The sequence below is a fragment of the Micromonas pusilla genome (assembly GCF_000151265.4).
Source record: "Micromonas pusilla CCMP1545 genomic scaffold MICPUCscaffold_7, whole genome shotgun sequence".
Classification (NCBI taxonomy): Eukaryota; Viridiplantae; Chlorophyta; class Mamiellophyceae; order Mamiellales; family Mamiellaceae; genus Micromonas; species Micromonas pusilla.
In genome coordinates, this window is record NW_003315888.1 from 812,781 (window position 1) to 837,260 (window position 24,480).

At 68.0% G+C, this 24,480-nt stretch overlaps 12 protein-coding genes across 12 annotated transcripts; 5 read left to right on the top strand and 7 right to left on the bottom strand.

Annotated features, from left to right (window-relative positions):
• Nucleotides 1-67: 67 nt before the first annotated feature.
• On the bottom strand, nt 68-2,746 carry MICPUCDRAFT_59598 (uncharacterized protein; the record flags this gene model as incomplete). Its single annotated transcript, XM_003060094.1, has 2 exons — nt 68-2,369; nt 2,604-2,746. The coding sequence occupies 2 exons, from the start codon at nt 2,744-2,746 to the stop codon at nt 68-70; spliced, it is 2,445 nt and encodes an 814-aa protein (XP_003060140.1).
• Nucleotides 2,747-3,013: 267 nt separating this feature from the next.
• Nucleotides 3,014-5,285, bottom strand: MICPUCDRAFT_59599 (uncharacterized protein). The gene is made up of 2 exons (XM_003060095.1): nt 5,197-5,285; nt 3,014-5,034 (listed from the first exon to the last, which is right to left on the bottom strand). The coding sequence occupies exons 1-2, from the start codon at nt 5,233-5,235 to the stop codon at nt 3,094-3,096; spliced, it is 1,980 nt and encodes a 659-aa protein (XP_003060141.1). The 5' UTR covers nt 5,236-5,285; the 3' UTR covers nt 3,014-3,093.
• Nucleotides 5,286-5,796: 511 nt separating this feature from the next.
• MICPUCDRAFT_47749 (uncharacterized protein) lies at nt 5,797-6,709 on the top strand (the record flags this gene model as incomplete). The annotated part of the gene is made up of 3 exons (XM_003059805.1): nt 5,797-6,022; nt 6,116-6,319; nt 6,489-6,709. The coding sequence occupies 3 exons, from the start codon at nt 5,797-5,799 to the stop codon at nt 6,707-6,709; spliced, it is 651 nt and encodes a 216-aa protein (XP_003059851.1).
• A 265-nt stretch (nt 6,710-6,974) lies between these two features.
• On the bottom strand, nt 6,975-8,027 carry MICPUCDRAFT_4596 (uncharacterized protein; the record flags this gene model as incomplete). Its single annotated transcript, XM_003060096.1, has 2 exons — nt 6,975-7,358; nt 7,539-8,027. Coding segments are annotated over 2 exons (873 nt in total), but the record flags the coding sequence as incomplete, so codon positions are not given.
• Nucleotides 8,028-8,438: 411 nt separating this feature from the next.
• Nucleotides 8,439-9,591, top strand: MICPUCDRAFT_59602 (uncharacterized protein; the record flags this gene model as incomplete). Its single annotated transcript, XM_003059806.1, has 2 exons — nt 8,439-9,070; nt 9,144-9,591. The coding sequence occupies 2 exons, from the start codon at nt 8,439-8,441 to the stop codon at nt 9,589-9,591; spliced, it is 1,080 nt and encodes a 359-aa protein (XP_003059852.1).
• Nucleotides 9,592-9,644: 53 nt separating this feature from the next.
• Nucleotides 9,645-10,771, bottom strand: MICPUCDRAFT_59603 (uncharacterized protein; the record flags this gene model as incomplete). The annotated part of the gene is made up of 2 exons (XM_003060097.1): nt 9,645-10,410; nt 10,648-10,771. 2 exons carry the CDS (start codon nt 10,769-10,771, stop codon nt 9,695-9,697), a joined length of 840 nt encoding a protein of 279 aa, XP_003060143.1. The 3' UTR covers nt 9,645-9,694.
• Nucleotides 10,772-10,927: 156 nt separating this feature from the next.
• TOC75 (chloroplast envelope protein translocase family) lies at nt 10,928-13,719 on the top strand (the record flags this gene model as incomplete). The annotated part of the gene is made up of 4 exons (XM_003059807.1): nt 10,928-11,045; nt 11,195-11,569; nt 11,759-12,137; nt 12,281-13,719. The coding sequence occupies exons 1-4, from the start codon at nt 11,007-11,009 to the stop codon at nt 13,717-13,719; spliced, it is 2,232 nt and encodes a 743-aa protein (XP_003059853.1). The 5' UTR covers nt 10,928-11,006.
• A 164-nt stretch (nt 13,720-13,883) lies between these two features.
• Nucleotides 13,884-15,306, bottom strand: MICPUCDRAFT_18691 (uncharacterized protein; the record flags this gene model as incomplete). The annotated part of the gene is made up of 2 exons (XM_003060098.1): nt 13,884-13,940; nt 14,137-15,306. The coding sequence occupies 2 exons, from the start codon at nt 15,304-15,306 to the stop codon at nt 13,884-13,886; spliced, it is 1,227 nt and encodes a 408-aa protein (XP_003060144.1).
• Nucleotides 15,307-15,493: 187 nt separating this feature from the next.
• Nucleotides 15,494-17,325, bottom strand: MICPUCDRAFT_34336 (uncharacterized protein; the record flags this gene model as incomplete). Its single annotated transcript, XM_003060099.1, has 2 exons — nt 16,520-17,325; nt 15,494-16,110 (listed from the first exon to the last, which is right to left on the bottom strand). Exon 2 carries the CDS (start codon nt 16,040-16,042, stop codon nt 15,494-15,496), a length of 549 nt encoding a protein of 182 aa, XP_003060145.1. The 5' UTR covers nt 16,043-16,110; nt 16,520-17,325.
• Nucleotides 17,326-17,450: 125 nt separating this feature from the next.
• Nucleotides 17,451-19,382, bottom strand: MICPUCDRAFT_59608 (uncharacterized protein; the record flags this gene model as incomplete). Its single annotated transcript, XM_003060100.1, has 1 exon — nt 17,451-19,382. One exon carries the CDS (start codon nt 19,380-19,382, stop codon nt 17,451-17,453), a length of 1,932 nt encoding a protein of 643 aa, XP_003060146.1.
• A 669-nt stretch (nt 19,383-20,051) lies between these two features.
• On the top strand, nt 20,052-22,579 carry MICPUCDRAFT_59609 (uncharacterized protein; the record flags this gene model as incomplete). Its single annotated transcript, XM_003059808.1, has 2 exons — nt 20,052-21,339; nt 21,378-22,579. The coding sequence occupies 2 exons, from the start codon at nt 20,052-20,054 to the stop codon at nt 22,577-22,579; spliced, it is 2,490 nt and encodes an 829-aa protein (XP_003059854.1).
• A 384-nt stretch (nt 22,580-22,963) lies between these two features.
• Nucleotides 22,964-23,424, top strand: MICPUCDRAFT_18301 (uncharacterized protein; the record flags this gene model as incomplete). Its single annotated transcript, XM_003059809.1, has 2 exons — nt 22,964-23,027; nt 23,207-23,424. Coding segments are annotated over 2 exons (282 nt in total), but the record flags the coding sequence as incomplete, so codon positions are not given.
• Between the last annotated feature and the right edge of the window lie 1,056 nt (nt 23,425-24,480).

The following is a 24,480-nucleotide window of genomic DNA, read 5'->3' on the forward strand; positions in this document are numbered from 1 at the left end:
CACCCTCTCCACTCTCTCTCCTCCTCCTCCTCCTCCTCCTCCTCCTCCTCGAATCGAATCGCCGCGCTCAGACGTCGTCCGGGACCAGTCCGGCGTCGATCGTCGGTCCCCAGTACCCGAAGTCGTTGAACTCCGAGTTCTCCCGCGGCCCCGGCGTCGTCGCCGCCTTCGACGGCGACGGCGTCCCGGGCCTCGCGCCCGTCGTCGTCGAAGGCGACGTCGGCGAGCGCAGGAGCTCCGACGGCGACTTCTGCGGCGAGGTCGGCGGCGACCGGTCGGTCGCGCGCGCCGCCGGCGACGCCGTCTCCACCCCGTCCGAGTCGTCGTCGTCCGAGTCGACGAGCAAGACGTCGTCGTCGTCGTCCGCCGCCGCCGCCGTCGTCGTCGCGCCGAACGGCCCGCTCGGCACCGCGATCGTGTCCGCGTCGCCGTCCACCTCGTCGTCCTCCTCGGAGGAGTAGTCCTTCAGCGTCAACGACGCGAGACGCGCGCCGGCGTCGCCTTGGAACAACCCCGCGGCACCGCGCGCGCGCGCGCCGCCGCCGCCGCCGTCGCCGTCGTCGTCGTCGTCGAGCTCCTCCTCCTCCTCCTCCACCTCCTCCTCCTCCTCGTCCTCGTCGTCCTCGTCGTCGTCTAGACCGGTCGCGTACCTGTTATACACGTCCCTGCTGAACCCGCCGCCGCCCAGACCGAGGTCGAAGTCGCGGTCGTCGTCGTCCGACGCGCCCGCGCCGTCGTCGTCCATCCCTGCCGGCCGGCCGCACTGCCACTTGAAGACGTTTTCGATGGCGTTCCTCTCGCGCAGCGCGCCCTCCTCGAAGCTCGCCCACCTCGCGTCCGCCGCGAGCGCGGCGCGCACGAACGCGGTCACGCTCTCGGGAACAGGCGGCGTGATCGTCGGCGGCTCCGACGAGATACCCGCGCCGCCGCCGTCGGCGTCGGCGCCGTCGCCGTCGCTCCCCGCGGCGGCGGCGCGAAGCAACTTGTTCGCGATGTTCGTCGCGTGCCCCAAGTTGCCCGCGCGAATCGGCCCGCGCTTCGAGTCCACCGTCTGCGGCGCGCACGCCACCAACCCGATCACGTCGCACCCGCCCTCGTCGACGGGCGCGAACAGCTTCGAAAGCAACCCCTCGTGCCCCCACTCGAGCACGCTGCTCACCATGCTCTCCACGTGATGATGCAGAAAGTTGTTGAACGGGTACGCGCGGAACAGGTTCGCGCACGTCCGCAACGCGTCGCACGCGATCACCGCGTCGGCGACGGCGGCGTGCTTCGACGCCAGCAACGTCGCGATCACGTCCACGATCTTCACGCGCTTCAACCCCAGCGGCGGCGACATCGCGCCCCACGTCGTCCGCTGCTCCGAGATGTCGCACGTCGTCTCGAGCGCGGCGGCGAGCTTCGGCAACGCCGCCGCGCACGCGAGCGTCGCGGTCTCGGGCGCCTCCCTCGGCGGCTCCGGCTCCGCGCCCGACTCCATCGCGAGGAACGCCTGCATCGCCTGCGCGGGGCCCTGCGCGCGCTTGCCGTCGATCACGCTGATCGCGATGTCGAGGACGTTCACCAGGGGCGACGCGGACGCGCCGCCGTGCGCCGTCGTCGGCGTCGGCAGCCCGCCGTCGCCGTCGTTCAGGACGCCGTAGCCGCTCGACGACGTCGGCGACGACGAGAGCCCGCGTTCGAAGAGCTTCGTCATCGACGCCGTCTCCGCGAGTTTAGACGCGAGCGCGGACGGCGCCGCGCGCGCGATGCCGACGAGCACCTCCGCGGCGTTCGCCGCTCTCGACGCGGAGGTGTCGCCCTCTCTCTCTTCGCCGCCGTTAACGCCGCCGTCCGTCGTCCCGAGCGCGTCGAGGAGCCCGTCGAGGAGATTCGTCTCCGCGAGCCACTCATTGCCGTCGTCGCCGCCGCCGCCGCCCACGCCGCCGCCCAACCCTCCCATCATCCCCATCCCCAACATGTTCATCGGCATCACGCCGTCGTCCGCGCCGACTAAACGCAGGAGCACCTCCGCGATCGCGAGGACGTCCACGCGTCGCACCAACGCGTCGACGAGATTTTCATTCTTCTTAAAAAACGCGACGCACTCGCCCCTGCGCCTGGACACGACGCACGACACCGTCTTGCTGAAGAAGCCCGCGAGCATCGGGTTCAGGGCGGCGCCGTCGTCCACGTCCACGAAGGACATTATCCGCGCGAAGAGCGCGCAGTCATCGTCCATCAGCGCGTTGAACACCGCGTCGATCTCGCAAGAAAAGATCTCGCACGCGAGGTACGGGTATTTGAACTCGCGTCGCGCGTCCGCGTCCTCGGGGGGCGCGTCGACGAGGTAGCCGACGAGCTTCTCCACGACCGCGCGCGTCTTCAGGCTGCGACGACGGGATGGGGAGGACGGGGAGGGGGAGGGTCAGCGGGGCGACGGCGATCGATCGGGCGGGCGGCGGGAGAGGAGAGACCGCGGGCGGATCGACGACCGATCGTCGCTCGTCGCGTGCGCCCTCATCGGCGGTCGTCGTCGTCGTCGAGCGACGAAGGATCGATCGAGGCGCGGCGCGAGCGATCGAGGCGCGTCGAGAGCGATCTGAGTCGACGGAGTCACGCACAAGTCCACGAGCCGCGAGTTCAGGCTCTTGCACTCCTGGATGAGGTCGTCCTCGTCCAGGAGGTCGTCCAAGGTGAACGACTCGCGGTCGAGGATGCCATCGACGGGCGACGCCTGCACGATCCCCGGCGAGCGCCAAAACATCGCGACCGACGACGCGCCGCGCCTTCTCCCTCGAGATCGCGCGCGAGGACGCCTTCGACGCGCGATCCGATCGCGGGCGCGCGATCTGAGCTCCGCGTCCGTGCGCTTCTGCTGCGCGTCGGAGGTCGCGTGTGCACGCGCGAGGCGCTCTGCGCCGCGCGACGCCGCGACGCGTCGCGTCCGGGCGGACGAAACCGAGGCACTCAACGGGCGAGGCGATGAGACAGCGCGACGAGTATAGGAGGCGGGGCGAGCGGAGAGTTCGACGAAAATTTTTCTGCGCTTCTCTCCCAAAGACAAGGCGAACTACTCGACCGCGACGACGGACGCGCTAAAAGCGCGCGCCCTCACCGCTTCCCCTTCAACTTATCCCTCTTCTCGATCAACTTCCCCGGGACGCCGTACCACGACGTCATCACCTCGCACGCCTCGGTCACTTTGTTCCCCCCGAGCGTCACCTCGCTCTTTCCCTTGTTGTTCTGCCCTTCCAAGTCGCTCACCGCGCAGCTCGTCGCGAGCTTCGCGCTCAACGTCTGCGACAGCTCTACCGCGTCGATCAAGTACGCCTCGAACCCGGTGACTTTCGTGACCTTCTTCGGCCCCCGAGTCCCGCTCTCGATCCGCACGGGCGCGAGCTCGCCCTTCCTCGTCGCCTCCTTGCCGCCGCGCCGCACGGAGATTTGCGGGTGGAACCGGTTCGTCCACGCGGCGACGACGTCGCTCGCGCTCATCGACGTCGGGTAGACGTCGCCCTTCTTCAGAACGCCCTTGAACAGCGCGTCGCACAGGGTCGGATCGAGGACGACGTGCCCGGGCGGACACGGAGCCACCGCGCCGCCGTCGCCGCCGCGATCCAAGCCGCGAAGCGCGACGTACGCGTCCACCACCTCTTTCGCTCTCTCCGCCGTGTACAGTCCCTCGTACGGATACGAATACGAATACGAATCGTCGCCGCCGCCCTCCGATGATTCGTTCACCGCCGCGAACACGGCTCTGATCGCGGTCGACGAGCCGGGCTTCAACACCTTCGAGAGCGTCAACTTCGCGGGCTTCGAGCCGCTCGCGTCGTCGCGCGTCGCCGCCGCCGCCGCAGCGCCCTTGTACTCGTCGGGCGTCGCCGACGCCTCCGCCTCCGCGGCGGCGGCGACGCCGTCCGCCGCGTCGCTCGCCGTCTCGTGCTTCGCGTGGTTCATGATGTCGTCGTGCGCGCGGTTCACACTCGTGACCGCCATCTCCTTCGTGTGCTTGTCCTCCTTTACCGTGAGCCACCCGAGTTTCGACTTGACCTTCAAGAGCTTGCTCAGCTTTTTGTGCGTCGACGCCTTGACGTCGAGCGTCCTCCCCGCGCCCGCGAGGCGGCACGGGACGACGTGCTGCGCCCACAGCGCGGACCCCAACAGCGGGAGCGCGTGATCCTTCACGCTGTGCTTCAGCGCCTGGAGCAGCGCGCGGTCGATCAGGGCGTCCATGTCGAGAGAAGACGCGTCCTCCGAGACCGTCATCGCGGCGACGCCCGCGGCGGCGGCGGCGGCGGCGGCTTCGCTCCTCCCCGCGGCCGGCGGGGCGCCATCTCCCTCGACGTCCTCCTCCTCCTCCCCGTCGCTCATCATCCCTCCCTCTGCAATTTCTTCTTCTTCTCCCTCGTCTTCTTCCTCATCCTCCTCCCCCTCGCTCTCCTCCACGGGCCGTCCGCGCGCGTCCACCGCGGACACCACCTTCTTCCCGAACCCCGCGTTCGGCGCGAGCGTCGGCCGCGACGGCTGCGACGCCGCGACGTCCCACAGCGCGTCGCGATGCGATGTCAGGATCTTGAGGAACCGCCCCTTCCCGCCGTTCTTACCGCCACCACTCCGCGCGGCGGCGACGTCGTCGGAGCTCATCTCCGCCTCGCCGATCGCGATCGGCATCGGATTACCCGGCACCGCCACCGCGAAGACTCGCCCCGCGGGGAACGATGCGTTCCTCGGCACGACCGCCCCCGGGAGCATCAGGTCCGCGCCCTGGAGGATGAACCTCGACACCGGCGCGCCGACGAGCGCGATCGGCGGGCCGAGCAACGTGGGAACGCGCCACAGCGCGAAGACGGTGAGGTGGAAGTCGCCCTTGCCGCTGACGTCGTAGACGATGGGGTGTCCGTCCGCGATGACGATGTGCACGCGCGACGGCGACGCCACCTTGGCGAGCGATAGCTCGGATTTTTTGGGGATCAGGAGGTCGACGTCGTCCTCGGACGCGCCGAAGCGCTTCTCGAGCGTCTTCTTGAGCTTCTTCACGTCCGCGCCGCCGAGCTGGAGGAGGGAGGCGGAGGGGAGGACGACCGGATCGCGTTCAGTTAGTTTTCGGGGGGCGGGGCGAGGCATCATCGCGTCGAGTCGATAATCGATAATCGATCATCGATCATCGATCGACGGCACCGCGCGTCGTCGGGGAGGACGGACGCGCGCGCGCACCTTGTGCGTGCTCGTCAGGGTTAAGGGTTTGCGGAACATGGTGGCGGAAATCCGACGCCCGCGCGTCGACGCCGGGAGCGGGAGGTGCGACGCCGCTTCTGATTCGATCGAAGTTTTTCGACGAACGAAGTTTCTCTGTCTTTTTTTCGTTCCGTCCGAGTCACTCCGCGTCGCACCGCGTGTCGTCCCCCCCCCCCCCCACGCCGTCTTCGAACGATGCACGCGTCGACGCCGTCGTTCCGCATCGCGGTCGCGTCGCGCGCCACCTCGCGCGCGCGAATCGTCGCGCGCGAATCGTCGCGCGGGGTCCGCGCGTCGTCGTCGTCGTCGACGACGCGCTTTTGCTTTTTCAGCAGAGGTCTGCGCGAAAAGCGCCCCGCGCCTCGGCCCTCGTCGTCGGACGACGCGCGTCGTCTCCTCCTCCGCGGACGCCGCCGCGGGGACACCGCGCCGCCGCCGCGCGCGAAGCGAGAAGGTAAAGGCGATCGCGACGACGGCGCGCCCGATTTCGACGCGTCCTTCGAGCTCTCCTACGACACGGACACCATCGACACGGACTCCATCGACACGGACTCCATCGAAGTCGACGTCGGAGGGACGATGGACGAGGGATCTGTCGACGAGTCGAACGACAGCGGCGACGACGACCCCCGAGACGACGACGCGCCGCGACGCGCGGCGGTGAGGAAGACGTACAGCAGCTTCGAGTACGCGTTCGTGCGTCTCACGCTGTTCCTCACCGGCGGGTTCGTCCTCACCGGCGTCGTCGCGTCGCTGACGCTCTCGGCGTTGTTGTTCACGATGGGCATGCGCGAAGTGGCTGGAGGTGCGTTCCTTTCACCCACCGCTCATCGGTTTCAACATTTGATCGCTCCTCCTTTCAACTGACCGATGAAAAACCTATCGCTCCGTCACTCAGACGCGGTGACCGCGTGGGCGACGAATAACCCGGTGGAGCTCGTGACCGCGGCGGTGGGCGCGCTGGACCGGTTCCTCCTCGGGATGGTGTGCCTGGTGTTCGGCTTGGGGAGCTACGAGCTGTTTTTGGCGCGGTCGAACCGCGAGGGGGAGATTCGAGACAAGCGCCTGAAGAAGCTGAGCTGGCTGCGCGTGACGAGCATAGGTGCGTTCTATACACTGGTTCCCATACGACCGCGTTCGCGTGGTGAACGCCGATCCTTAAGGACTTTGCCCGTCGTCTCTCTCCGTCCAGGGTCCCCCGCTTTCAATCCCCGTCCTCGGCGTCTTTCAACTTCAACTGACGCCTTTCAACTCCACCCCGACGAGCATAGACGACTTGGAGCAAAAGGTTGGCGAGATCATCGTCGCGGTGATGGTCGTCAACCTGCTCGAGATGTCGCTGCACATGAAGTACGCCGTGCCGCTCGACTTGGTGTGGGCCGCGCTCGCGGCGTTGGCGTCCGCGGGCGCGCTCGCGCTGTTGCACTGGAGCAGCGGGCACGATAAACACAAGGGCCCAGGGGGCGAGGGTTCCGGCGCGGGCGCGCACTGACGACTTCATTCATTCAAATTCATTCCATCGCAATAATGTCTTCCCGTCGCGACGTCAGTCATCGCGACGACGGCGCGCCCTTCCTGTCCTCGTCCGTGCTCCCCCCCAGACTCCCCGTGCTGTTCACCTGGTCCTCCAGCCGGTCCTTGTAGCTCCGGTCCTGCGGTCGGTCGGTCACGCCTCGCCCTCCTCCGCCCGCGTCGTCGCCGCCGCCGGCTGCGTCGCCGCCGCCGCCCTTCTTCGAGTTTTTCCCCGTCGACGCGTCTTCGAAGATGTCGTCCCTGATGAGCGTGTGCAGACGGTCGAACAGCTCGCCCTTCACCTCGTTGAACGCCGCCTCCAGACGGTTCAGCTCCTGCGTCGCGTTCTTGTTGTACATGAACAGACCGTAGTACAGATCGAACGAGTCGTTGTACGTGTTGTTCACCAGACTCAGCAGACTCTCGTACCCTTTCGTGTTGATCGTCGTCTCCTTCATCTCCATCGTGCCCAACATTCGACCCACGGTGTGCGTGATGAACTGCGACGACGCCGCCTGGATGTCGTGCTCCTCGCACGACATCTCGACCATGCGGCACCCCTCCTGTTCGAAGATGCCCAGCAGCCGGTCGACGCGGTCGCGGCGTTTTTTTTCCTCGCCGACCCTCACCTTGTCGTACACGCGTGTACAGGTGAACGAACGCGTCGGTCAGTCGTGCGTTTCACCGGTCAAACAAAACAAACGTTGAAAGGGAAGCGCGGGCGAAGCGCGACGACGACGACGGGGAAAGTCCTTAAGAAACGGCGTTCACATCGCGAACGGGGTCGTACGGGGACCAGTCTCACTCACCTTGTCGTACACGAGCGGCAAATCCTTCCAGCTCCCCTTCCCCGAGTCCGGCCCGAACATCGGATGCAAGCACACGATGTCGAAGTTTTCTGGCAGCTTCGTGAGGAACAGCTGCTTCGGGAACTGCTTCACGCTGAGGACGTCGCACACGAGCGTGTTTCGACGAAGCCGCTGCGTCGGAAACGCGTTTATCGTCGTCTCCGTGGAGAGGATGCTCGTCGCGAAGATCACCACGTCCGGATGCGCCTCGCAGAAGTCGTCCGGGTCTCGGTAGTACGCCACGCCGAGCTCGCTCGCCGTCGCGTAGTAGTCCCCGCGCGAGGTCGCGATGACGTCGTGGCCGCACTTCACGAAGCGCTTCGCGAGGAACTGACCAAAGTTGCCGAAGCCGACGATGCCGATGGTGAGCGTGCGGCTCTTCTCGATCTTTTTCCGCGCTTTGGACTCGAAGTCGAACGGCTGCGCGGCGTCGATCGCGCGCGGGGTGGTCGAGATCGGTTCGCGGCGGCGCGATGACGACGACGACGACGACGCCAACGAGGGCGTCGCGGCGACGAACGCGGACGACGACGACGCGTGCGCGCGAACGCGCTCGCGACGACGATGCTGACGATGATGCTGCTGATGACGACGATGATGTCGCGCGGCGGCCGTCGTCGCGGAGGCCCTCATCACAGTCCCTCGGGGCGCGGTGGACGACGTCGCGAGCGCGCGCGCCGGCGTCGCCGCGAGCGCGAGCGCGGGCGGCATGTTCGCGCGCGGTTCGAGACGCGACGCGGCCCTCGCGCGCGGGGGGGTATGCGCCGCCACCCGCGAGAATCGCCCGGGGAAAAGCGCGGGCGGAAAATCGCAATCGGTGCGTCGAGTTCCAGTGGTGCGCCATTGACGCCGGCGCGGACGATGTCGTCCGGCGGCGCGCGGCGGTTGCTCCGCGCGGGGGCGCGCGCGGCGTGCAACGCGCGCGCGCCGAGGTCGATCGAGCGATGGCGCGCCGCGAGCGGCGCGCGCGCGTGGGGTCTCGAGACGTCGCGCGGCGCGGACGAATGGGAAGACGCGAGATTGCGCTTCGGAGGGCGGTGGAAGCGATCGATCGGAGCGAGCGAGCGGCACCGTCGGTGGACGTCGTCGTCGTCGTCGACGACGACGACGACGACGCCCGGCGAGGACGGCGCCGACGCCGCGGTCGATAAGCCGACCGCGGGGGGGTACGAGTACGTCAACGCGCGCGGGAAGATGCAGCCGACGAGCGAGACGAGGCCGTCGCCGTCGCCCTCTTCGGACGCCGCCGCGGAGAAGGACGCCGCCGCGACGACGACGACGACGACGGCCAGGGAGGCGCCGGCCGACGCCGCGGAGAACGCGTACAGGGAGATCCTCGGCATCACGAGCCTGTTCACCGGACCGAACTCCGCGTGGTCGGTCGCGTTCAAGAGACGCCCGGGGTTCGAGCCGAGCGCGCTGGCGAGGCGAGAGGCGAATCAGTACAGGCGCGTCATCACGCCGCGCGTCCTCCGTCCATCGCCGCCGCTCGCGTCGTCGCCGCGAACCCTACCACGCGCAGCGAGCCCTAAATAAAACCCTACCCCCGAACCCTACCCCTCCCAGGTGCAAGTACTTGGACGGCCCCGCGTGGAGCTGCGGCCCGTGCCCCGCGGCGAGAGAGCGACCCGAAACGACGGAAGTCCCCGCCGACGGCGAATTTCGCCGCGCCGGCGACGTTACGTCGTGCAACTATGCGCGGCGCGCGACCGAGAGCGCGTGCGTGAGTAACCAGATCATCTTCTTCAGATTTTTCTACTCCACGACGTGGGTCGCGAGCTGGATAATCCTGACGCAGTACGTCGTGTCGCCCCTGTTGGGTCCGTTGCTGCCCCTCGTCTCGGGAACGCCGTGGATCAGATTTTGGATTTGTTTCTTCGCGGCGTACAAGTTGAACAAGCATCACGCGCTGCAGATGCCGAGGCTGATGTTCGCGATGCACGCGACGAGGCAGACGGGATGGCTCGTCGGCGAGCTCGTGGGCAATTTCAGACGCAGGCGGCGGTGGTTATGACGACGCGACGGACGGACGCGTCATTTATACGAGTACGTAGTACTTGCGTAGTTGCGAATCGTAATCGATCGAATGTAAGATCAAAACGCGCTTGTTGTCGTCGTCACGGTCCCTCCTCGCCGCCCGGCCCTCGCGTGATGACGAGCCCGTCGTCCAAATCCGGCCGCTCGTCCCCGTCCAGCATCTCCTCCTCGCGCTCCTTCGCCGGGGACACGCTCACGCCGACGGAGAACGACGCCCCCTCCGCGCCGTCCGCGACGGATCCGATGTTCAGCCCGCCGCCGCCGACGGCGAACGCGCCGCCGCCGACGCCTTCGACGCCCAACCCTCCGAGCCCGCCGCCGCCCTCGCCCTCGCCCTCCGCGAACACGCCGACGCCGTGCTTCTCCGCCTTGTACGCCAGCATCAGCTCCTTGAACGCGTCGAAGGAGGACAACGTCATGAGCAGATCGAACGCGTCGCCGTCGAGCTCGCCCGTGCCCTCTCTCTTCGCGAGCATCTCCGCGAACTCCGCCATGTCGAAGCCCTCCACGGCGGCGCCCAGGCTCGTCTCCATCGCGTCCTCCAGCGCGCTCGTGTACTCGTCGAACAGCGTCGTGTACTCGAGCTTGTTCTCCTCCGTGTCCTCGAAGACGTCGCAGTGTCGTCGCAGGAACGCGGACTGCGCCGCGGCGAACGCCTCGGACGCGAGCAGCTCCTCGAGCGCGCCGACGATGGCGTCGAACTTGGCCGTCTCCTCGTCCACGGGATCCTCGTTCGTGATCGTGAAGTCCGCGCAGTCTTCGTCCATCGCGCGCGCGCTTCCCTTCCTCTGTTCCTCTGCGCGGCGCGGAGGGAGGGGGGGGGAGGGGGAGGAGGAGGAGGAGGCGCGAATAAGAGCGACGAGCGACGCGCGCGCGAGATCCGCGATCGGTCGCCGGTCAAACGCGAGTGCCGAGCCGCGGGCGCGAGGGACGGCGGATCGATCGAGCGATCGCGAGGCGACGCGCGCGAGGCGACGCGGCGCGCGCGAGGCGAGCGTCGGGGGCGCGCGAGTGGGGAGACGAGACGACGCACCGAGAGAGTCGCCGCCGGGGGTGGCGTCCGGCGAGCGAGCGGGGGCGTTGTGGACTTCGCGATCGCGGTGCCGCTTCGAAAAACAGTTGTGTTCGAACCTACTTTCCCGTGAAAAAACGTTCATCGGTCAGTTGAAAGGGGGGGGCGATCAAATGTTGAAACCGAGCGTTGGGTGAAAAACGGTACTTTAGAACCAGCTTGTTGGGAGGCGGTCGGCCGAATCGATGCGCTTTTCGCCGAGGGATGGATGAGCATTCCAGCCTCGTCAGTTCGCGCGGCACGGAGCTGACGCGCGAGACAGCTCAGCGAGCCTCGGACGCCACCGCGATCGAACGCGCGAGAGTATCGAGGACTAAACGATGAGCTTCGCCATGACCGCGAGCGCGTCCGCCGCGACGGTGCGTCGCGCGCCTCCGTCTTCCGGCACCGGCGATTACGCTTTAACCGCATCGCGCGCTCAGACCTAGGGTTTCCTCCGCCCATCCATCGATCGTATCCGCGCCTGACCGTCTCCCTCGCTCCCGCTCGTCCTTCCCCTCCCCTACAGGGCCGCGCCCAGCCCGCGAGAATGGCCGCGGGCGTGCGCACGAAGGCGGCCTCCGCCGTCGCGCGATTGAGCGCCTCGAAGATCGACGCGAAGCGCGGCGGCGTCGCGGCGACGGCGGTGGCGAGCGGATCGCCCCGACTTCAACCGCGCGCGGAGATTTCTTCGATCGATCGATCGAAGAGAGGGGTGGGCGGCGCGCTCGCGAAAGCGACGAAGCCGCTCAAAGCGCTCGCGTGTGGCATCATCGGCGTCACCACGGCGTTCACGATCCAGCCCATGCACGCGCTGCAGCTCGCGTTCGGCGGCGGCGGAGGCGGGGACGCGAACGGCGGCGGCGGAGGCGGCGGAGGCGGAGAGAACAACCGCTTTTTGGGCGTCCCCGCCGCGCGCGCGGACGAGGACGAGGACGACGACGACGACGACGACGACGACGATGACGATGACGACGAAGACGACGACGACGACGAAGACGACGACGACGATGACGACGATGACGACGACGACGACGACGACGACGACGACGTCCCCCGCCGAAGAGCCAAGGACGGCAACTTCATCGTCGAGTCCGTGCTCGCGACCAACCTCCCGACCGGACCGGGCATCCCCACGAAAGCGGAGCTCTTCGGCGGGTTAAACGCGCGCAAGGGGAACGAAGTCAGCAAGGACGACCTCTCCGCGGACCTCGAGGCGCTCCTGAACACCGGCCTCTTCGCCAACGTGGACGCTAACGTCACGCCGAAGGGAAAGGATGGCTACGCGGTGGAATTCGTCTTCCGCGAGAAGATCTGGCCGGGGGTGCAAACGTTCAAGGTCAAGGGCGCGACCGCGCTTCCGCCGGAGATTGAAAAAGAGGTCCTGACGCAAGTCCGCAAGCAGTCGTCGTGCACCGTGCGCGTCCTCGCGACGATGAAGAACATCATCGAGGGGTACTACACGAGCAAAGGTGAGACTGGTCCCCATACGACCCCGTTCGCGTGGTGCACGCCGTTCCTTAAGGACTTTTCCCGTCGTCACTCTTCACCCGCGCTTCCCTTTCAACGTTTGACCGGTAAGACGTTCGACTGACCGATCGCTTCACCCACGCAGGGCTCACCTTTGGCACCATCTCGCACTTTGACGGGATGGAAACCGGCGACGTCATCGCGCACGTCATCGAGGGCGAGATCACGCGCGTCAAGGCGGTGTTCCTGGACGACCAGATGCAGCCGGTGAACCGCGGACGGACGCACCCGAGGGTGATCCAGCGCGAGCACAACTTCCAGGTTGGCAAGCTGTACAACGTCGAGGACGCGAAGACGGCGTTGCGGGACATTTTCCTCCTCCAGCTGTTCGACAACGTGCAGGTGGTCCCGAGGCCGGACGAGAGAGACCAGAGCAAGGTCCAGGTGGACATCATGCTCCGCGAGAGGCCGGTGAAGACCGCGGAGAGCGAGCTCGAGTGGAGCATCGCCCCGGGCGAGGGCGGGAAGCCGGACCTCGTGTCGATCAAACCCGGCGGGTCGGTGTTTTTCGAGCACCGCAACCTCGACGGGTGGGGGCGACAGCTGTACGGCTCCGTGTCCACCGCGAACTTCCTCCAGCCGCAGGACGACCTCGGATTCAAGCTCGAGTACCACCACCCGTACGTCCTCGGGGACGGCGACCCGGACAAGACCGGGTTCAAGACGTGCGTGTTCAACTCGCGGAAGCTGTCTCCCGTCTTCACGGGCGGGCCGCTCATGGACGAGGTGCCCGCCGTCTGGGTCGACCGCGCCGGGGCCAAGGCGACGGTGACGCAAAACTTCACGCGCCAGAGCAAGGCGACCGCGTCCGTGGTCGTCGAGGAGGTCACCACGAGAGACGAGAGCGGCGCGGTTGTTGGCCAAGGCGCGAAGCAAGGCGCCGGCGGAGCGCTCTCCGTCGACGGTCCCCCCACGACGCACAGCGGCACGGGCACCGACCGGCTCGTGTTCTTCCAAGGCGGCCTCACGCGCGATACGACGCACTTCGTGAACGGCACCCCGGTCGGCGCGCGCGACATCTTCAACGTGGATCAGTCGATCGGCCTCGGGTCCGGGTTCCCGATCTACAACCGATTCACCGCGGGGTGCACGCGTTTCATTCAGCTCGGAAAAGAGAGCGCGAAGACGTCGCGGCCGCCGCCGGTGCTCGTCGCGCACGCGCGCGGCGGCGCCGTCGTCGGCAACTGCGCCGCGTACGACGCGTTCACCCTCGGCGGCCCGCACAGCTGTCGCGGGTACAACGTCGGCGAGCTCGGCGCGTCGAGGAACTTTTTGGAGTACGCCGCGGAGATTAGAGTGCCCGTGCCGGTGCTGAACACGCACGCCTTTGCCTTTTGGGAGCGGTGCACGGACCTCGGGTCTTCCAAGGACGTGAAGGGGAACCCGACGGAGTATTACCGCCGCGCGGGGAGTGGGAGCAGTATGGGCGCCGGCATCAAGCTCGGGCCGGTGCGCGCGGAGTACGCGACGGACGGAAACCAGGCGAACGGCACCGCCTTCGTGCGGTTCGGCGAGCGGTTCTGAAGGACGCGGCGCCAGAGCTGGGCTGCATGCTTTGGGGGTGAAAAAATCAAACGGACGATCCAATTCAACCGTGAGAGGGTAAAACTAATGAATACTATTACAGACATCTACGCATCACGCTAAAACACCACGACGCGCCGCCGAGCCGAGCGCCGTCCGCCTACCTACGTCTTCAGCTTCGCCTTCTTCACGCGGTCCGCGATCCGCGCCGGGTCGTTCTTCTTCGTCGTGCTGAGGGTCGTTCCATACGAAGAGACGTCGGGGTGGAGTTCAAAGGCGTCAGTTGGAGTTGAAAGGCATCGAGGTGTGTCGGGATTGAAACCGTGGGGTGGGCGGAGAGAGACGCCGGCAAAAGTCCTTAAGGAATGGCGTTCGCCGCGCGAACGCGGTCGTATGGGAACTAGTGTGAATCAGAACGCGCCTGAACCGCCCCTTGAGCTCCTCCTTGTCCACCGCGCCGTCGTCCTTGACCACCTGCACCACGTCCTCGTCGCTCAGCGCGTGCTTTAACCCCACGCGCTGCCCCATGTGCTTCGCGCTCACGCCCCACACCTGCGCGTATTTCAATCCGCGCGACAGCGTGTTGTGTATCTGATCGCAGAAGTGTTTCACCGTGCACCCGCCGCGGTGGTCCGCGAGCACGACGGGCTCGTCGAAGTCGGGTTTTTGTCCCGTCTTTTTCGTGTAGACGCGGACCAAGCCCATGTCGTTCCACGTCCTTCGAAGGAGGTGGTCCATCCCGAGTTTCATGTGGCAAGAGATGCAGACGCTGTCCGGGCGGCGGCTCAGGGAATCGACCTCCTCGATCGTCAGCGCGTCGACTTTGTTGTACACGTACAGACACCGGACGTACTTGCGGTTGCCCTCCAAGACGTCGATGAACTGATCCACGGTGACGTCTTCGCGGAACAGCAACTCGCAGTGATGGATCTTGTACTCCGCGAGTATCTTCAGTATCGTGCTCTCGGACATCTTCGTGAGTCCGCCCGAAACGACGTTGTTCACCTGCACGCCGCCGCTGTGCTTCGGTTTGACGTAGACGCGCGGCGGCGTCTGGTTCAGCCGCAGTCCCACCGCCTCGAGCTCTCGCGTGAGGATCTCCTTGTGCGCGTACGTGCTGTTCGCCGCCTCGCTCTTCGTCGCGTCTAACACCATGAGGATCAAATCGCTGCTCTTCGCGACGGCGATGACTTGCCGCCCCCGACCCTTCCCCTCGCTCGCGCCCTCGATGATCCCGGGGAGGTCCAGCAGCTGTATCTTCGCGTCGTTGTAGTGGATGACGCCGGGGATGCACGTCAGCGTCGTGAACTCGTACGCCGCCACCTCGCTGTCCGTCCCCGTGAGTTCCGTGAGCAGCGTGGACTTCCCCACGGACGGGAACCCGATGAGCGCGACGCGCCCGTGGCCGTACTTGGACACCTCGAAGCTGTCCTCGTTCGAGCCGCTCGTCTTGGACGGCGCGAGGAGCTGCGTGCGGAGCTTGGCGAGCTTGGACTTTAAGATGCCGAGGTGGCCCTCCGTCGCCTTGTTCTTCTGCGTGCGAGACATCTCGAGCTCGATGTCCTTGATCTTCTCGAGGATCCCCATGGCGACCGACGGACGACGACGACGAGGAGGAGGGTGGGCGACGCGTCGCGCGCGGAGACCGCGCGCGCGAGTGTGGACGGCGGGGCGGATCTCACCGCGCGGTCGATAACAAAAAAGCTAGGGCAAGTCTCCCACTCTCGCTCTCCTACAGGCGGTATCTCCTCTCGTCCCCTGTCCCGTCCCGTCTCTACCGCAGCAGGTTGCGCGTGATCTGCTCCTTCGCCATGTTCAGCGCCTGCGACAGCGTCTGCTCCGCGAGCGGCGGCGCCCCCTCCCCCTCCGCGCCGCGCATGGACACGCGGTTCGCGATCACGTTCGGGTCCGTCTCCATGATGATCCCGCCGTCCACGAGCTCGTCGATCGTGAGCATGACGAGATCTAAGTTCTCCAGCGCGGTCCTCTTCTCCACGACGCCGCGGAGGAGCAGGCTCACGGCGTCGAAGAACGCGTTCAGAACCATCGCGATGATGAGCTCGTTCTCTTCGTCGCACGCGGTGACGTAAAAGTGCAGATCCGCCGCGAACTTGTAGCACACGAGGTGTTCGCCGAACAGCGCCATCTCCGCGTCTCCGCGCGCGTTGTTCGCTCGCGTCTTGCTGAAGACCATCTTCTCGTACGCGAGCTGCTTCTCTAGCGAGGTCATCTTGGGGTCGTAGTACTTGGTGCTCACGCGCTTGCCGTCCGCGTCGAGGAGGAGGACGTTGAGCATCCGCGGCATCTCGAGGGAGATGCCCATGGCGACCGATACGACGGGGGAGGCGGAGCGGAGCGGACGGCGCCTCGTGCCCTAAATTTATGATCGCGGTCGTCGTTCGAACGACAGAAACTTCGTCACAGAAGAGAAGTCCGACGCGATGAAGCGACGGCGGAGACGGACGCGCGCGATGTCGCTCGTCGCGCGGTGCGCGTCGACGGCGGCCGCGTCGACCGCGGCGGCGAACGAGGCGCGTCGTCGTCCTCCTCCGCGGCGTCCGAGCGTCCGCCGCCGCGACGTCCTGCTCGCGACGACGACGACGACGACGACGCTTCTCGTTGGGACGACCGCGGCGTCGGAGCCGTCGGCCGTCGCCCTCGCGTCCTCCGACCGCCGCCCCGGGCCGGAGTTCTCGGACGTCGCGTTCCCGCGATACCCCGGGTTCGTGACCCTGCCGTCGGGAGCGCAGACGCGCGACCTGTGCGTCGGCGACGGCGACGTGGTCCTAGGACTCGCGTCGTCGTCGTCGTCGTCGTCGACGGACGACGACGCGCTCGTCGCGACGATCGAGTGGGGGGCGTGGACCGTGCACCAGGGCCGACTCGTCGTCCCCTTGCTCCCGCCGTCCCCGGGCGCCTTAGGGTTCACGCCCGAGCGACTGACGTTCCACCTCGCGACGCGTTTCGGCGGCGAGGTCATCCCCGCGATCCGAGACGCGGTCGCGGGAATGCGCGTCGGCGGCGTCAGACGCGTCCTCGTCCCGCCGACGGCGTCGGCGTCCTACCCGTACGTCCCTCTGACGGCCTATTCGACAGCCGGCGGTCCATCTTCGCCCACGCTGACGAAGTACGGCCGCGCGCCGCTGTACCCCACGGAGTTGGGCGCGCAGTCGACGCGCGCGGGGGAGGGGCCGACGCCGTCCGAGCCCGCGGCGTCGGCGTGGATGGAGTACGTGTTGACGAGAAACGCGTTCACGATCAAGCCGACGGACCGGTCGATGCTGTTCGACGTGCGCTTGGTCTCTGTTGTCTCCACCGCGGAGACGAAGACGACGGGGGGAAGATCGAGATTGAGATCGACGGTCGGGTATTCGTGCCGAGCGGCGACCGCGGAGGACCAGCCCGGGGTGGTGAACGAGAAGGGCGGCGACGGAGGCGCGTCGTATTGGACCGCGGCGTTGCCGACCGGCGGGGATTACGTCCGACACGCCGAAGGGCTCGTCCGACAATATTCCGACAATTTCCGCGCCGAACAGATGACCGAATAGGGGTACAGTAGTCTAGCGGTACGATAGAGAGCTGGCACGATACAGGAGCCGAAGAGCGCGATGCCGGCGCGCCGGTCTGTTCGTGAGGGTTCGCTCGCGCGCGTCGTTCGTCGATTGCAAAACTCTTCGTCGCGTACGCAGCGCGTGCTACTGTATGCCGCGAGTGGTCGGTCGAGCGCCGCGTCACCGCGTCGACTTCGACTTGTCGAGCTTCGCGTCCGCGCCGCCGCCCAAACCGCCGCCGCCCCGCGCTTCCTTCGCCGACTGCGCCTTCGCGATCTGCTTCTCCTTCTCCGCGATCTCAAACTTGACCTTCTCCCGCGCCTCTCTCGCCTCCGTTCGCCGACGCTCCACGTCCGCGGCGAGCTCCTCCTCCATGCGCGCCTTGTCCTCCCTCGCCTTCGCCTTGGCCTCCGCGGGGTCGTCCATCTCCTTCTTGTACTCCTTCTTCTTCTCCTTGTACCGCCGTTCGAGCTCCTTCTCGCGCGCTTTCTCCCGCTGCCGCGCCGTCGTCTCGACCGGGGACTGCAACGACCGCTCTTGAATCTCGAGCGACGCAACCTCGCCTTTGATCTCCGCCACCGTCGCCGTCGTCGGCGACATCATGCCCTTCGCGTCCCGAGGGGGTCCTTCTGGCGCCGCCGCGGTCGCACCAGTCGCTTTCGGCGCTGCTGGGCCGCCTTTCTTCGGCTTGATCGGGAACGGCGACGTGCACTGATCGTCGGAGATGGCTTCCGCCTCCGCCGCTCTCCGCGCGCGTTCCCTCGCCGCGCGCTGCTCGCCGCGGTAGTACTCCAACGCCGCGGCGCCGCCGAGGACGGTGAACAGACCGCCGACCGCGGACATCACCCCCGCGGTGCCGTCGTCGTCCTTCGGGTCTTTCGGGTTCTTCCGCCGCGCCGGCGCGGCGGCGGCGGCGGCGGCGGCGGCGGCTTCTTTTTCCTTTTGTTTCTTCATCTTCTTCTTGGACGCAGGCTTCGCGCGCACCGCGAGCGGCTGACGGCTCTTCGCGCCGTAGTACAACGCCGGCGCCGCGGCGAGTAACACCACGGGCGCGATCCCGGGGGAGTACTCCAAGTTCTTCGCGTCCACGATGGACGGACGCCTCGCGCTCGAGGGCGCCTTCCCCTTTATTTTCATCGACCCGCCCCCTCGGCTCGGCGCCGCCGTCCGCCCCGCGGCGGCGCCGCCGCCGCCGCCTCCCGCGGCCGCGTTCGTCGCCGCCCTCTGGTTCCCCGACATCTTCGCGCCGCGCATCGCGTCCGCGCGCAACCGCGCCGCGGACGCCCCCGGCTGCCGCGCGCCACCACCCGTCCCCCGCGCCGCCGTCGCGCCAGCTGTACTTCCGCCGCGCCCAGTCGCCAGGTTATACAACCGCTGTTGCAGCGCGTTGCTCACCGGCCCCGCGTTCGCGCGCGCGCTACCACCGCGCACCGCGACCGGTCCGCCCCCGCCCGTCGGCGGCGCTCGCCCGTTGCGGATCGTGAACGGGTTCAGCTTGCTCGCGGCGGCGGCGTCGAACCCGCCGCGCGCCGCCGCATTCGCCGTCGGCGTCGGCCCGGGGACATCCGCGCGCAGCGCGCTCGCGTAATTATACGGCCACCGCCCGACCGGCCGGTACTCGTTCGGCGCCGGCTTGTACTGCGAGAACGTGTTCGCGAGCCGCGGCGCAGGGCTGTTCTGGATGTTCCCCGCTCGCGGCGGCGGCCCCGACGACGCGACGGGCGCCTTGAACGGCCAGTTCGCCGCGGGCGCTTTCGAAATCTCCGCGGCGGGCGTCCTCCCACCCGCCGGCGCGTCGCTCGCGCCCTTGAGGCTCATCCCGAGCTTGTCGAACGCCCTCTGCCCGGCCATCGGGTTCGAGGTGGACGCGCCGGGCTCCCTGAACGACCGCAGGGACTCCACCGGGTCGAGCTTGTATCGGCCGCCCGGAACGCGATCTTGTCCCGAGGCGTTGCCCGTCTCGAACCTCAGCGAGCGCGACGCGCGCGATCCCCGCTGGCCGTTCGAGGACGGGTCCCCGGGCTTGATCTTTCCCGGGGATCGCCCCAGGTTTTTCCCGCCGCCGTTGTTCGGCGGGAACGGGAACGCGCCCGCGCCGCCGGCGAACGACATCGCGGCGACGACGATTCGAGACTACTGATTAATCCTCCTCTCGGCTCAAATATCTTATTCGCGCAAGATGCGCGCGCGTCCTCGCGCGACGTCGCCCTCGACCGCTCTCGAGCGCGCGGGAGTTCGACCGTTCGCGCGTCTCGCGGCGATCGACGCCCTCGCGGTATCGCCCCGGGTTCGCGCGTCGCGGTGTGACCCGCGCGGAATCGCCGCGTTCCGAAGGAAGGATTCGTTCGTTCTTCGTGACGCAAGCGACAAACGGCTCACGAGCGCCTCTCGTTCCGCGCGGACAGTTTCACCGAAGACGTCGGGTCGCGGTCGTCACTTGAACGGCGTCGTCGGTTAATTTTGAAACCGCCGGGGCTTTCGTTTGAACCTGCGTGTCCACACCGTGAATAAACCCTCAAATTTCGCCGTATCCCGACAGCACCCCGAAAGCACACCGAAAAGACCCCCGAAAGCCCGAATTAACTCATTTACCCGACCACCGAGTAGCCGGGAGTTGGGCATATTAAATGCCCATACGAAAATCTGTACGGAGTAGTCGGGAGTTGCGCGCGGCGGTCGGGAAAAAATGCCGGCACCGCCGGCAGCCGCGCGCTTCATCCAACAGTTCGTCCCCGCGCGTCGCGCTTCCGCGGCGGCGCCCGCCCGCGCGCGCCAAATTCGATGGAGGACTGCTGCGTGGTATGCGCGGAGCCGCTGACGTTCGTCGCGTACGGCCCGTGCGGCCACCGCGACGCGTGCGTCGAGTGCGTCGCGCGCCTGCGTCTCGTGATGGAGGACAAGCGGTGCGTGATCTGCCAGCGCGAGAGCGACGTCGTGTTCGTCACGCGCGCGATGGGGGACTACACCGAGACGATCCCCGCGGAGCGATTCGACGGTCTGCGACGCCGCGCGGACGACGGCGAGCTCGAGAGGGACGCGGTGCTCGGGATGTTCTTCGACGACCGCGCGACGTGCGCGAAGATCCGCGAGCTCCGGGGGCTGCGCTGTCGCGCGTGCGGCGACGCGAGCGCGGAGCACGGATCGCTGAAGGCGCTCAGGGCGCACCTGCGCGAGGCGCACGGTCTGCACCACTGCGAGGTGTGCCTGGAAGGCCGCAAGGTGTTCGTGAGCCAGCAGCTCCTGTACACGAAGCAGCAGCTGGACAAGCACAAGTACGGCGGCGTCGCGGACAAGGACAACGCGTTCGGTCGCGACGGGTTCACGGGACACCCGTCGTGCAAGTTTTGCAAAAAGTTTTTCTACGACGAGGGGCAGATCTTCCATCACATGCAGAGCGCGCACGAGACGTGCCACCTGTGTCGAAGAGCGCGGCCGGACGCGTACGTGTACTACCGAGACTACGACGAGCTCGAGCGGCATCACAGGAAAGAGCACCACGCGTGTCTGCACCCGGACTGCCTCGCGAAAAAGTTTATCGTCTTCGTGTCGGCCAACGAGCTCAAAAACCACGAGGGCGTGGAGCACGGGCACGCCATGACGAAAGCGGAGCGAAAGGAAGCGCTGCGGCTCAACGACCTCGGGTTCACGGTCGGCGCGAGCGGCGGCGGCGGCGGCGGCGGCGTGCCCCGATCGAGCGAGATCGAACGCGCGAGGCGAGCGGCGAGGGCGAGGGCGGCGGCGGCGCTGCCGACGGCGTCCGCGGCGGAGGCGGCGCAGATCGAGGCGGCGCTGCGCGCTTCCACTCTTCATGGCGGGTCCCGCGAGTCGACCTCTAATGGTGGAAGCTCCTCCTCGATGCCGCGGACGAACAGCATCGAGGAGTTCCCCGGTCTGGGCCCCGGAGGGGGAGGAGGAGGCGGCGGAATAGGCGGCGGGATGATGCGCGGCGGGTGGGCTGGTCGAGGTGAGACTGCTTCCCATACGACCCCGTTCGCGTGGTGCACGCCGATCCTTAAGGACTTTTCCCGTCGTCACTCTTCACCCGCGCTTCCCTTTCAACGTTTGACCGGTAAGACCTTCGACTGACCGATCGCTTCACCCACGCAGGCGGCGGGAGTCGCGGCGGGAGCCGGTCGTCCTCCCCCGCGTTCGGCGCGAATGCGCACTCGCGCGGCGGCAGCGTCGGCGGGCCGGAGGATTTCCCTTCCTTGGGAGGCGGCGGTTTTAGGAGCGACGCGCCGCTGGGACGAAGGCAGCCGGCGCCGATGCCGTCCGCGGCGACGGACGCGTTGGCGGCGGCTCGGACGCGCGACGGCGCTTCGTTCGCCGCGGCGTCCGCGTCTATCGGTCGACCCGCGGCGTCGTCGAGCGCTGCCGCCGCCGCCGCCGCGCCGGCGGCGGCCCTCGCGGTGGAGAACTTTCCGTCGCTCGGCGGCGGGGGGCGGGGCGGGGGGCGCGGCGGCGGCGGGCAGTGGTCGCGGGGACGGGGACAACCGCCGCCGGGTGCGGCGGCGGCGGCGGCGCGTCCGCGGGACAAACCGCCGAGTAAAAAGGCGCTCCGCGTCGCCGCCGCGAGCGAGGCCGAGGAAGCGGCGCGACTCGCGTCGCTCGCGGCGAGGAGCGACGCGCTCGTGGCGCGCGTCCGCGAGCTCCTCGGCGGCGACGACGCCGCGTTCCAAACGTTCGCGAGGCACAGCTCGGCGTACAGAGACGGCTCCGCGACGGCGGCGACGTACTTGGCGAAGGTGGTCGCGATGGGGTTGGACGCGGCGTGCGTGGATGAGCTCGCGGCGCTGATGCCTGACGATGAGAAGCGGAGCGCGCTGCAGAGGGCGGTCGCGGCGGCGGAGAGGGCGAGGAATAGGAGCGTCGGAGGCGGCGGAAGCGGTGGCGGCGGCGGCGGCGGAGGCGGCGCGTCCGTGGACCGGGCGGCGGCGTTATTGTTCGGCGGCGGCGGCGGCGGCGGCGGCGGAGGCGGAGGCGCGAGCGAGTGGGATTGCGCGTCGTGCACGTTCCGGAACCCAGCCTCGAACGCGCGGTGCGACGTGTGCGATTCGCCGAAGATCGCCAGCGCTGGCGGCGGCGGCGGCGGGAGCGGAGGGTTGTCGGCCGGGGGCGCCGCCGCCGCGACGGCGACGGCGACGGCGACGGCGACGGCGAACGGACACCCCCCCGGACCCGGAGGGGGAAAGAAGAAGGGCCGCAAGGGCAGGGGGACGACGATCAGCTTGACCGCGGTCGGCGGCGCCGGTGGGTTCGAGCTGGACGAGATGATGAACCCCAACGGGCGAAAGAACGCGTGGGGGTAGCGATGTGGCGACGTCGTAACGCGACTAGAGCGCGGTAGTGTCGGTTGAGCGCGACTCCTAAACTCCTGTCGTTTTCGACAGACTGCGACTGGAAGCCATTTGCAAGTTCCCCCGCGTGTCGGCACGCCCGGCCGCAGTGCCATCGCGCGCGTCCGCGACCGCTCGTCCGCGCGCGTTCGTTTCTTTTCGTCCGCGTCGTTCGCGCGCGTCGACGTCGCCGCGGCGCGATACGATACCCGCGCGCGGTCGCGTCGTGAACGTCGACGTCGTCGCGACCCGCCCGCGCGCGCGTCGGCTCTCGGATCTCGTCTCGGAGCGTTCGGTTTCTTCCGGAAGAAAATAAAAGAACCCCCCCGGTCCGGCTGCCCCGCGATGGCCGCGCGGATGGACCCCGAGAGCGTCATCCTCGAGGAGGAGATCGACGAGAACTACGAGCCGTCCGAAGAAGGTGCGCGCGGGCGATCGCGACGCTCGACGAAGACGCGCGGTCCCCGCGTCGCGTCGACCGCGCGTCCGTCCGATGGACGCCCCCCGTCCGCCCGTCGTCCCCTCGCGAGACGCGCTTCTCTTTCCCCTCCACCTGACCGCGACACCTCCCCGTCTCCGACGCTTCGCCGCGCTTCGCAGAGATCATCGACTACGCGAAATGGCTCGGCATGGACCTCGACGCGGAGAGCGACCTGATGTGGATCGCGAAGGAGGGCCTGAAAGCGCCGCTGCCGGAGCACTGGAAGCCGTGCAAGTCCCCGACCGGGGACATCTATTACTTCAACTTTCAATCCGGCGAGAGCGTGTGGGATCACCCGTGCGACGAGTACTACAAGAAGCTGTACGCCACGGAGAAGGCGAACGCGGCGAAAAGGCGCGAGGAGCGCGCGCGGCCGCAGTCCGCGCGGCCGGCCGCGCCGGTGAGGACCGCGCCGGAGCCGACGCCGACGAACGCCGCCGTCGCGAGTCGACCGGCGTCCGCGGGCGCGGCGTCGGGGCCCGGGGCCTTGGGCTCCCTCGGCGGCGGGCTCAACAAGCCGAAGCTCCAGCTCGCGTCGCTCGCGCCGATGGGCGGCATCGCCGGCGTAAGCGGCGACCGCCCGACGACGTCCGCCGGCCGCCCCGGGCCGCTCGGCGGCTCGCTTCCGGGGTCGCCGTCCAAATCGTCGTCCAAATCGTCCGCCGCGGGCGCGGGTCTTCTCCCCGTGCTCGGCGCGCTCCCCGGCGCGCTCGCGAGGCCGAGCACCGCGGGGAAGGCGCCGCTGGGCGCGTCCTCCTCCTCCTCTTCCGCCCTCGGTGGCGCGGCGGCGCGAATCGGAAGACCCTCTTCCCCGCCGCTCGACGTCGCGTCGCTCGGCACGTCGAAGATGACCGCCGCGGACGTGTGGCGCCCCGACGAGGACGACGACGACGTCGACGCCAGGGACGCGTACCGCGCGAAGCTCACCGCGGAGCGCGAGCGGTGGGAGAAGGAGATGGACGCCGAGGAGGCGGGGTACAAGAAGCGGAGGGAGGACGAGCGCGACGCCGCGCGGAAGAGGCTCGAACGCGAGGACGCCGCGGCGAGGGAAAAGCTAAAAAAGGAGCTCGAGGAAAAGACGTCGGAGATTAAGAGGGACGGCGCGCGACGCCAAGCCGCGGCGCGCGCGGAGGTGGAGTCTGCGATCGCGCGAATAAAGAGAGAGGGCGATGCGTCGACGGCCGCCGCGAAGCGCGCGACGGAGGAGGCGAAGAAGAGGGCGGCGGACGCGGAGAAGAAGCTCGCCGAGGCGGAGGAGAAGCTCCGGAGGGCGAAAACGGCGCGCGACGACGCCGAGGCGAAGCTCGCGGCGAGCGCCGCGGAGACGGCGAAGGCGAACGTCGCGGCGGCGGATGCGGCGGATGCGAAGGCGAAGGCGAAGGCTACGACGACG